Here is an 11,570-nt window from a genome sequence, read left to right as displayed (position 1 = left end):
ATATTAAGAATGCCTTACATAGCAGGGTGAAGAAATTGAATAGACCAGATGACTAAAATAGCTCACCATTTAACACTCTATGAAGGTATTTGTTGCATTTCTAATTTGAATGCATATTGTAGCATGTTATACAATGTACTTTTCAAACTGTGATATACCAGTCGTCCGTGGACGCATTGTTTTTTTTTGTGGATGTAAATGAACAACATAATCCAAAAGAATACATGAATAATAAAAAATCAAAGTTGGTGCTCATCTCATTAAATTTTAAACCACCATGTCACTTTTGTACAAATGACCTTCGTCCGATTATGCGCAGAATCTTCCGATCATGCGCAGAGTGGAACTACGAACTGGCTTATGAAAGCAAGTTTTCACTCTTAACGCAGCTTTTGCGCACATATCCTCCTTTAAATCATGACTAAAATGTATCTTTCAAACAAAATAGTTTGAATTCTAGTTTGAATTCTAAATAGAGATATCGCTTGTGGTGTAAATGATCAAATATTGAAACAAAAGCATGAGTATACGACCCTGTTACTGTTATTTGGCAAGATTTTGTCCATTCCGAATTACCTGATTGCACAGTTTATCATTTATGTCAATAATTTAGATTTCATGATTCTCACAGACTAATTATTCAACTAATAAAATCTCTAGTAAATATAGATTTATTATGTTGTCTACTTTCTCCTCCTTTGATATAATTTTTTTATTCTTAAAGTGTTGGATAATCATGAATGCAACTCTGGTTTATAATGCACGAATACGTATGGATTGTTCTTATTATTTTTCAAATCATCTTTATATCGCAACACTTTTCGAGTCGGACAGCAAAATACCTTACACTAGGCCTATATTGTTACGCATTACATAAACAATTACACAGCAAAATCGTTATTTGAATATATTGGAACAAGTGTTAGCGTAATAAACAAATCAACAGCATTATAATGTTCTTCCGTCTGCAATAAAATGACATTGAATACTGAATAATGAAAATCAATGGAAGCATATTAATCAGTTAATTGAAGTTTATCATTATGGACATAATTTTTTGGCCTGTTTATTGATGATTTATAACGAATTTATTTCATTTCAAAATTTAAACTCAGTTAAAAAGTAACGCGAATTATAACATAACGTAATGAAATGAAATAGAAACCTTCTGTTATAATGGTTAGCTAATTCAAATGAGACCTATCGCTTTCTAAGATGTCATATAAAATATTACTCTTTCGTTTTCTAGCAAATCTATAAGTCATGTAAGTTGTGTCAATGTGTACCTGTTGGACCAAAAAATGAATGCAAAATTATTTGGATTTTATATACTACGGTTGGTATAGGTTTATATTTTAATCAACTCTGGAGTTAGTTAAATTATATGCCTGATAGAAATAAAAGGAGATCGGACAATCGAGATATGGAAATACATCTCTAATGAATCGAAATCAAATGAGATGATATATGGAGTCGGTGACGATATCAATCTGGGGAAAAATGAAGTGGTTTTCTAAAAAGTAATTAAGTTAAACCTAAAAATGTTTATATCAAATATTTGCTAGAAATAATAGGATTGCAGTGATAATAGTACACCTTATTTACACATTGTACTAATATAACAATTACCTGAGGGGGAGGGTGGAAGTTGATCCCCGATGAACGCAAGCATCTATAGGATTATGAGGGTTTTTTTTACCCAAACCCCTCTTTTTATCCTACACCTTACTATCTACATAGCATATTCATGTACTAATTGCCAATATTTTGACCAGACTCGGAGTCTGATAAACCAATAGCTTATTCTACATCGGGAATGGACTGGAAATGCAAGACTACGTTCAGTTTTTGTTTGCTCGGGACGAGGAAGAGCTATTGTAATGAGTTGAAAGAAGTTTGGTGATCTCTCCAATTGTTCCTATTATCTGAAAAATCGAACCCCATCCCCAGTCAAATGCACCCCCATCTGAGAATCGAGGTAACACACATGCATGCTTTTCTTCGTAGCGCAGCAGAACTCCGTTTTTGGCTCCGATTTGCCTGCCAATGGTTGCTCATTGTGTGCTGCTTTACGTTTGGACGAAAAACGATAGAGGATTTCCTAATAAGCTGTAAGTAATATCTGTAGGTTTGAAGTATATGGTTGTATCGGCGTATATTATTACTGTGATTCAAACTTGATACTTGATAGATACACGAGCTTGAAATGTAAAGGACTGCGCGAGAGCTTCCCTGACATGTTCTGCCAATAACACAACAATATCAAAGTTCTAGGCTATATTACCCCTATCCATGGAAGGAAACCCCAGGGAGGACGGGGGGGGGGGGAGACACAATATCAAATGTCCCTCTCACTATTTGTGGTCTGTAATGACGGAGCAACAAACAAAAACATAAAAGGGAAAAGAAAAAAATCAATGGAAAAGAATGGAGAAAAAGAATAAGGAAGACAAGTAAATAAAATTAGGAAATGGGAAGACTTGGGGAAAAATATATCATGTCACTATACAAAATTTTCGCTAACGCTTCGTGCTCGCATGGCCTGTTCGATGAGATATTTTACATATCCTGCTGATATGAGCTTAAACTATGAGGTCAATATACGAAACAGTTCTCGGAGATCGAGCTTTCATTATTTTGTTTGATTTACAAATTGATGTTTTAAAAAAGTGTTCTTCAAACTTTCCTTTCAATGGTCTCAATATGCACATTTTTAGCTCGCGCTGCGCGCTCGCATTATTTGATATTTTCAAGCAGCTATTCTCTGTATTGTAAAAACGTATCTGAGCGCTCAGTGTTGTTTTTTCCTTTTCATTTTCTTTTTATTTTAAGGCATTTGTATAGGAAACCGTGGAAACCAAACTTTTGTTCCATGTCTGTGTTTTTTTTTCATAAACGTTTCATTATCTGACCTACTGTCCAGGCTATACCCCCTTAATTCAGTCATGAAACTGCTTTATATCAAGGGCATGAAGGAGGTCGTGTCCATCAATTATGTTCATTCCAAAAGCTGAGCACTTATCAAAAAGTGCGTATATGCAGAATGTTCCTAGTATAAGGCTCGGTCCCACTGCATTTACGGATGAAGAGACGATGTAAAACGGAAAAGCGTCTTGCCATCCGTTGGAAAACGTATCCGTTGTGTACTTTTTGCATATACGTTTTTCATACGCTCTATATCCATCGAGCATATATTCTTCTGTGTTTATTGACGTATTCAGATTTTTTTTTCTTGTGAATTTCCCAGTGATTATATGGAGCCGGACAATCAAGGAAACCAACCGTTCGTTGATTACAGAAGATAACAAAATGAATCTTGGGGCAGAAATGTTGTACATTCTGATCTCATCGATGTTCATATTCGACAAAGTGCATTCGGCGAATATAGCTTTCTATGGCGGGCCTGGAGTAGGCAGTCACTTCAGTTCAATAACTGCTATTGGCGAGGAGTTGGTTGGGCGTGGCCACAACGCCACCGCCATCATCAGCGGTGAAGTAACATCCGTACCCAACGACGACAGATACTCAAAACTCTTCAACTTTGTCAGAACAAAGCGCACCCCTTCAGAGGGGAGACTCAAGGAAAAGATAGACTTTGTAGCCCGAGCCGCTGTCTCTGGTGATTTTCTCGGAGAGTTTAGAAAGAATAAAGAGGCGCTGCATGAATATTGGTTAAATGACTGTGACGATATGCTGCAAGATGATAATTTCATTAATAGCCTAACCGAAGCCAGCGTAGACATTCTTATCATTGATCCCGTCTTTGGATGCCCGAATCTCCTACCAGTTATACTCAAGAAGCCCTTCATCTTCTTCTTTCCAACTCATCTTGAAGAACACCTTGCTGATGCTTTAGGTTCTCCTGTGAACAATGCTATACGACCGTCATACTCGAGTAGTTTCCCGCTACGGATGACGTTTTGGCAGCGTCTTCGCAATTTTGTACGGGTAAAAGTATTTCCATCTTTTCTCACCATGAGGATGAAGAGCACTCAAGATTACATGGCTTTACGAAATATATCTCCACATTTATCTCCCATTGATATTTTCAACAAGGCGGAATTACTTCTCGTCAACATGGATTTTGCCGTCGAGTTTCCCTTTCCCATCGCACCGAATGTAATTCCGGTCGGTGGCGTCACAACCAAACCTGCCAAGCCGCTTGAACAAGTATGAAAATTTGCTGTATTCTTCAACTGTCTAGTCTTTCGACTTTCGACTGTCTAGTCTTTCGATAAAGGTGTTTATAGTACTGTAATTTTCATTGTCCTCTAGATTAATTCTGCTTGACTTCATAAACTTGAGCATACAATCCTAATACTGAAACCTGACACATACTGTTTGTCGATCTTACCTTAATATACACTTATCCACAAATCTATTCTTTAATCTGTCTGATATGGTACCAAGGTAGTAAATATTATAATACGTTTTCATTCAATGATGACATATTACTTTATTACTTCCTTCCACATTTTCTAGAACCTTGAGGAGTTTGTCCAAAGCTCTGGTGAAGATGGTATTATCATCTTCACCATGGGTTCTTACGCAACCTACATGAAGGAGGAGCTTATTAAAGAGTTTATAACGGCATTCTCACGACTACCTCAAAAGGTCCTCTGGAAGACTAGTCGCAATTTCTCCGAAGATATCAACCGATTCAAGTTCAAACCGATGACGTGGATGCCACAGAATGACCTACTTGGTAAGACTTGCTTTGGTTTGGTTTTATTCACCTTATAAAAATCACAATAAAACACATTGCACAAGATATGACATGGAATATAAATATATAAACATGCACATAAAAATATACGGATGGATCACTCTCTTCAGAGCAATTCATATAATGGCTCTGTTCTTCCTAGAGGTCCAGACTGTTTCAAGAAAAATGATGAGTGCAAATGGATTTTAAAAAGACAAGACAAGACTATTGAATTTTCATTTCTGGTTTGAAAAGTAACTTTTTCATTACAGAGTCATGTCACACTAAATGTTTGCTTTCTTATCTGGAAACTAGAGGAGAGAGAAAGAGAGATGTGTGTGGGTGTTGGGGAGGGGTGGTCGCAAAGAGAAGGTTTATTTATGTACGGAATTTATACTTTTCTGCTGAATTGAGGTTCTGTCAACATTTTCTGACCATCTACTTGCCTCACGCAGGAAGAATTTATCAAATTTATGTCACGATCTTATGAACTCCATGTTATGAAGTGAGGAACCCCTAAGAGGAAAACTTAAAAGAATCTAATAAGTAGTACATGTACAAGAGGATCTAATTAGTAAATAAAACTAGCTTTATTTCTTTGCAGCCATAGTCTTTTACATGTTATCTGTCTTTCTTTTAAAGCTTATCATTTTTTTTACTTTCTTCTTACATTGATTGCAAAAGTAAAGACTTGTCCATAGATTGTTTCGCTAAGGTAATCTGTCTTAAAATGACAAGTATAAAGAGAGCATTGAGGAGCGAAAGCAAAATACTTCTTTCCTACAGTAACTGCGTTGTACGGCAAAATTTTCAGAGCTAATGACGTTTAAATCTTATTTTAGATACCCATTTCATAAACATTTACGACTATTGAAAATTTGCCATTGTCATGATTATTGTAACGCCAGTGGAAACATTGGCTGTGACCGGCTGCTGATCGCCCTGTTACCTTAAAATAGCTACCACATTGACATATGGGGGCGTCGTCAGGGGCGGATCAAGCCTTCGCCAATAGGGGAGGGGGGCAGAATTATTTAAGGCCATATTTTCTTCGAATCGGCTACTCCAAGTTGATTTTTATTTGTTTCAATGAAGGATTAGTCCCAATAGTCACTTCTTAGCTTTATTATTATAGATCAACATGCACATATATAAGCCTTATTCAAATAGTGCGAGCGCATAGCGCGAGCTAATTTTTTGAAATTTTATGTATTTTGTCCTAAAAATTTGAACATTCTGGGCAATGTTTGTGTAGGTAAATTGCCAATTGGTCCACTCACCACATGGTCTACTTTCATTTAGTCTAATGCCATTCCGTCCATCAACATTTCGTCTAACAATAATTTGGTCCATTAACCATTTGGTTGAATCATATCGTTTCGTCTAATTTCCATTTCCTCTATGACAATTTCGTCTAATAACCGGTTGGTCTAATATCCATTTCATTTTCATTCACTTTGCATATTCAACATTTTAGTCCAGTTAGACCAATGGTATAATGACTAAATGGCTATTGGACCAAAAAGTTATTATACGAAATGGCACAAGACTAAATGAAAGTAGACCATGTGGTTAGTAGACGAACTGATGGTAGACCAAATAATAGTAGATGAGTTCGAAATTGGACAAATTGGCATTAGACGAATTGGAAATATACCATGCTGAACAAGATTTGTTTGCTACTAAATAATTTCTGGAAGTGGGAAGTGGGAGCAGAAATTTTAGATATATGTTTTGATCTGATCAAAAAGGGATCGGTTAAGGACTGCTCGTGAACAGGATAGGTATATACATTTACGCTAAGCGCGAATTTTTTTTTTTATTCTGATCTGAAACTTGATAATGATTTAAATAGAGAATAAGCGGTATTTCCTAATTAACATGCTCGAGTGTGTTACAGATTAAGACCTAGAATCTGGGCATTCTAAATACAGCTTTTTTAAATCATAGATCAATAAAGCGAGCGCGAAGCGCGAGCTTAAGATATGTGATATCCCTTTCTGAAAAGGGGTCAATTCAAGCTCTGTATTTCAAGCATTTTTATAGGAAAATTGTGAGGTGGGTATGGATCGCACTCAAGAAAGAGTTGTTACTTTTCATTATTACTTTGAATTTTGACATAGGACCAGGACATTCTGAGGACATTTTGTCATAATATGAATGATGACTACCTTCCTATTTCTCTTTTAAAGTGGAAGATGAATATTGTTCATATTTCATTCTGCAAAAAGGGCGGTTTTTAAATCTATGCCTAATGAGAGCGCGAAATCTGTTAATATTATGACCTGAAAACTGGACATTTTAAGCACTTTGTAATTGTGAAAATAGGATGGATGAGTAATATTTTTAACAATTAATGCGAGGGCAACCACAAGCCGAAGTTTTTGATAAACTGTCATGAAACGGGGATAGTTTGTTAGAAATCAATATTGAGATATGCATAACTCACCAATCAAAATGCGAGCGCGCAGCGCTAGCTGATATATTTTGACAGTCTGACCTGAATAAGGATATTTTGAGAACTTTATGGAATACACGAAAATAATAGGCATCTGGCAAATCAAATTTGGCGAGCGCGCAACGCGAGCAGAAAATGTAAATATTAAGACCATCAAAGTGATATGTTTACACAGCACTTTTGAAAATCCAACAAAATGACGAAAGATCAATTTCCGAGCTGAAATATGTTTTGTATATTTACTTCCAAACTTGATATTTTAAGCTCCATATTGAGGAAGCTAATCACCTAAAAGGCAATGCGAGCGCGAAGTGCGAGCAAAAATTTTGTATAATGACATTAATTTTTAAATATTATTTTTCAAGTATTTCCCTTATCTTATTTTATTCACTCGCCTTCCTTTTCTTATTTTCCCCTTCTTTTTTTCTAATCTCCTTCCCCTCTTTTTCTTCTTTCGCCATTTGTTTTTATTTTTTGCTCCTCCAAGTGGGGGGGGGGGGTAATAATCATAAGTATATGCACATAGTATCAATGCTATATAAATGGACACATCATTATTATCATCATTATTATAATTGTAGTAGTTGTTATTATTATAATTACCATTATTATTATCATTATTATTATATAGCTAGCTGTGATTTCCTGCCCTATGAAGCTGGTTGTAATCATATTGCATTATCAGTGGCGAATGAATGAATATAAGGATATTGAATTGTACAGTGGCGTAACTACGAGGGCATGGAGGGGGCACGTGCCCCCCCCCCCATCAGCTGGCCAAAAAAGGAAGAGGAGAAAAAGAGGGAGAAAGGGAGAGAAACGTACTGGGAAGAAGAAATTATTGTTCATTATAATGTTATATTATAATTATAATACATAAGGAACAATTTTTTTCCCATAATTTTATGAATCATTATTTGCTAGGGCCTATGTCTTCATTGTTCCCGGTCTGTTTAACGTTTAAGTCGATATGCACCAAATATATTTCCTCGCACTTCGACTTATTATTGTTTTATGTAGTGATATATGCTTCTTTTTCATGACTACTTAATGTGATTGCCCCACGATCGCAATAGTAGATTGGTGAGATATGTCTGCTCTTCATGAATTCCTAAAAATCAGTCCTTAAAATGTCCCTTTTTCTGATCTGAATATCAAAAATTTCAGCTCGCGCTTCGCACTCGCATCATTTGGTTTGTGAAATACGTATGGTCTTAGTGAATTCTTATAAACAAACTTAGAATGCCCATTTTCAGGTCTGAATATCGTAAATTTTCAGCTCGCGCTTCGCGCTCGCAATATTTGATTAGTGAGATGTGTTTATTATAATTATGATTACAATGACTACAATAGTGCTTCACGTGTTTACATGTAGCAAAATCAGCATGCGCTTTGCACTCGCATTACATGACTATGGTGAGATACATGTATGTATACTCTTAATGGATTCCTAAAACAGTCCTTAACATGTCCCTGGGGTCAATACATGTATTTAAAAAAAATTCAGTTCGCGCTTCGCGCTCGCATTGTTTGTTTAGGGAGACAACTATGTATCATGAGATACATAGTTTGCTTTTAATGTCCCTTTTTGGTCTGAACATAAAAAAATTTCAGCTCGCGCTTCGCGCTCGCATTATTTGATCAGTGTGGTACATATCCGTTTAATCGAACTGTCCTTAAAATGTCCCTATTAGGTCAGTATACCTGGCAAATGAGCGTGTTCACTAAGTGACTTACACATGTTGTCGGTGCCCTTCCCCATGCCATGACTCACGGTAAGCCACTGGAATTGTACATTTCAGGTCACAACAAGACAAAGCTAATCATCTTTCAAGGAGGAAACAACGGGTTCTATGAAGTCGTTTATCATGGTGTACCGTGCGTGGTCATCCCCCTACTCGAGGATCAGTACGACATCGCTTCAAGAATTATCCATCACGGAATGGGAACGAAGCTCGATTACCACACTCTAAACGCTGAAAAGATCGAAGAGGCAGTCAGAACAGTGTTAGAAAATACGAGGTAACTCATCATGAAAATGAAAACAAATAGGTCGTGCAACACGTTAGTCATGACTTGTGTTAAACAAAATAATAATAATGGCGTCTTTGTTTAAAATGCCATCAACCCAGGAGCGGATCCAGGATTTCCAAAGGGGGGGGGCACATTTTTCCAAGGAAAATATTGACAATTTGACCCCCCCAAGTTTTTAATAAAAAATAAATATTTCGTCCCCCAATAACATTCAGGGGGGGGGGGCGCACTTTTGTTTTTTGCAATTTTTACATTACTAATTTTAATTTGGCTTCTCAAGGGGGGGGGGCAGGGGGCGGCACGGACCGGCTGTGCCCCCTGGATCCACCAGTGCATCAAACTTTCTATTTATTCGTTTGAAATAATTCACATGATTCTGACTATTAGCCCCGTGGTCTTTCTATAGATATGATTTTTCGCTGCTGTATGTATACAATCAAAAGTAAACAGAAAATTGATATAGAAAGGTTTCCAAATGTAGTCTGTTGATCAACAAACGACAAACTATTCGAAAATTATAAATATTTTGCCTATAAATGGGTTTTTGTAAGTAATCACGTCTCATTATAAACTGCATGCCGTGCATGATCATTTTCTATTTTATGATCTAAAAGAGCCATGATCTTTAGCTCTATGGATACTTCTAATCTTATCTAAATCTACATCTTCTTCAATCTAGTTACAAAGATAACGCAGCAAGGATATCTTCGATGTACAGACATCGCACGATGAGGCCCGTTGAGAAAGCAGCTTTCTGGGTTGAGCACGTGATCCAATATGGCGGCACTCATCTTAAATCTATCGCGGGAGAAGTGCCCTGGTACCAATACCATCTGGTCGACGTTATTGTTTTCCTCACCTTTTGCCTTTCTATAATATTTATCATTTTAATTTTCCTTTTAAAAATAACGATAAAATTAATAAGCAGTATGTGGAGGAAATATCGACATGTAAATGAAAAGAAAGATGATTAGCGTATAGGCACATTCCTAAGATTTAAAAGTTTTAATGAAATGTTTGCACATTCAGCGAGAAGGTCTGTTACTCTGGTCTATCCACAACGCATACAATCCAGAAACAATCCAATCAGTATATTCTTTTTACCACAAAAAGCAATGTCCTACAGGCCCAATGACAAAAAAATGCAAATTTTTAGTGATAATTATTCAAGGATTAAAAACGACTTTAATGCATTACATCTGAAGAAGGTGCAGTAATTAATAATATTGTTTAATAATTAGGTTATATTCTGTGTTGATTGTATATGTTGCCTTTATTGTATCCCTGAAAGTGACGGTCGAGTCACGTGCCCCTTGCGATTCCAAACCCCGTATAAGTAACAGAGAGGACCGGACTGGGGCCCTGGGAGTACTTTTTTTTAATTGAGGGTACTAATATAAATTTGACAAGCAAAACACAAAGGTGGGGGGGGGGTCACTCCATAAAGGAAGGTAATTTTAGTCCAGAGAAATAGACGATCAAAAAGAAACAAAAGGTTTATGTATAAATATTAATGTCATTCAATGTATCGGGAACTACTACTCACAAGTTTTTATAAACTTTTTTGTAGTTTCCAATTTTCTCTGATACTATTTGTCATTCCTGTACATATTGTATATATATATCATTTTTCTTAATGCTGAGAAAATAAATAAATTGAACTGAACTGAACTGAATTGAAAAAATGTAGGTCAGTTTTGTTACATTTCTCCATTTTGTCACACCTTCCAAAGTTCCAGGAGGTGCTGCCTATGCAGAAAAATACACACAGCACCCCCAATGAAAAAATAATTCTCTAATTCCGTGGTGACGAGTAAGTTTCTCAGCGGTTTCTTTTGTTTTCATGCTTCCTAACATCAACATTAACATGGAGATCTGTGAGATAACTTGGTGTGAGTCGTGGTATGAACATAGAGCTATTATCTGTAATAGCTGGTATGAAATTATTTGTTTGCTATATGTTTGCTTGTGCATAGGTGTGTTTGATTCCATGTTAAAGGTATTATTTAACTTTGTGAGCAGCCGATTAAAAAAAATCTCAATTCAAGATGAAACATGTGTACAAGTACATGTATTAGAAAAAAAAACCCTGCAAACAACCATTATTGAGAATGAAAAGTAAAAAATACAAGGCAAAACCCAATTTTCTAATAAGGCGTCATAAAGACGCTTAAATTCAACACAAGCGTATGGGATGAAATCAAGATAGTGTTTCCGGTCACTTTATATTTCACTTTTTGGAAGCACTAAATAATCTAAATAATTTTTTTCTGGGCTACATTTTGGAATCATATCACACACACAGGTGACAAGTGTGACCTTCTAGCTCAGATTTTTCAAAAGTCAAATCAATGTTAGCCAATCACTTTAATG

The 11,570-nt window shown here is 36.2% G+C and overlaps 1 protein-coding gene across 1 annotated transcript; it reads left to right on the top strand.

The window, feature by feature from the left end:
* Positions 1-1,950: 1,950 nt before the first annotated feature.
* On the top strand, positions 1,951-11,208 carry LOC121424319 (UDP-glucuronosyltransferase 2B33-like). The gene is made up of 5 exons (XM_041619953.1): positions 1,951-2,111; positions 3,248-4,170; positions 4,483-4,705; positions 8,966-9,185; positions 9,877-11,208. The coding sequence occupies exons 1-5, from the start codon at positions 1,955-1,957 to the stop codon at positions 10,169-10,171; spliced, it is 1,818 nt and encodes a 605-aa protein (XP_041475887.1). The 5' UTR covers positions 1,951-1,954; the 3' UTR covers positions 10,172-11,208.
* Positions 11,209-11,570: the final 362 nt, after the last annotated feature.

Source organism: Lytechinus variegatus, chromosome 11, assembly GCF_018143015.1.
Source record: "Lytechinus variegatus isolate NC3 chromosome 11, Lvar_3.0, whole genome shotgun sequence".
Classification (NCBI taxonomy): domain Eukaryota; kingdom Metazoa; phylum Echinodermata; class Echinoidea; order Temnopleuroida; family Toxopneustidae; genus Lytechinus; species Lytechinus variegatus.
The sequence above is the reverse complement of the archived record's forward strand: the minus strand, read 5'-3'. Positions and strand labels throughout refer to the sequence as shown.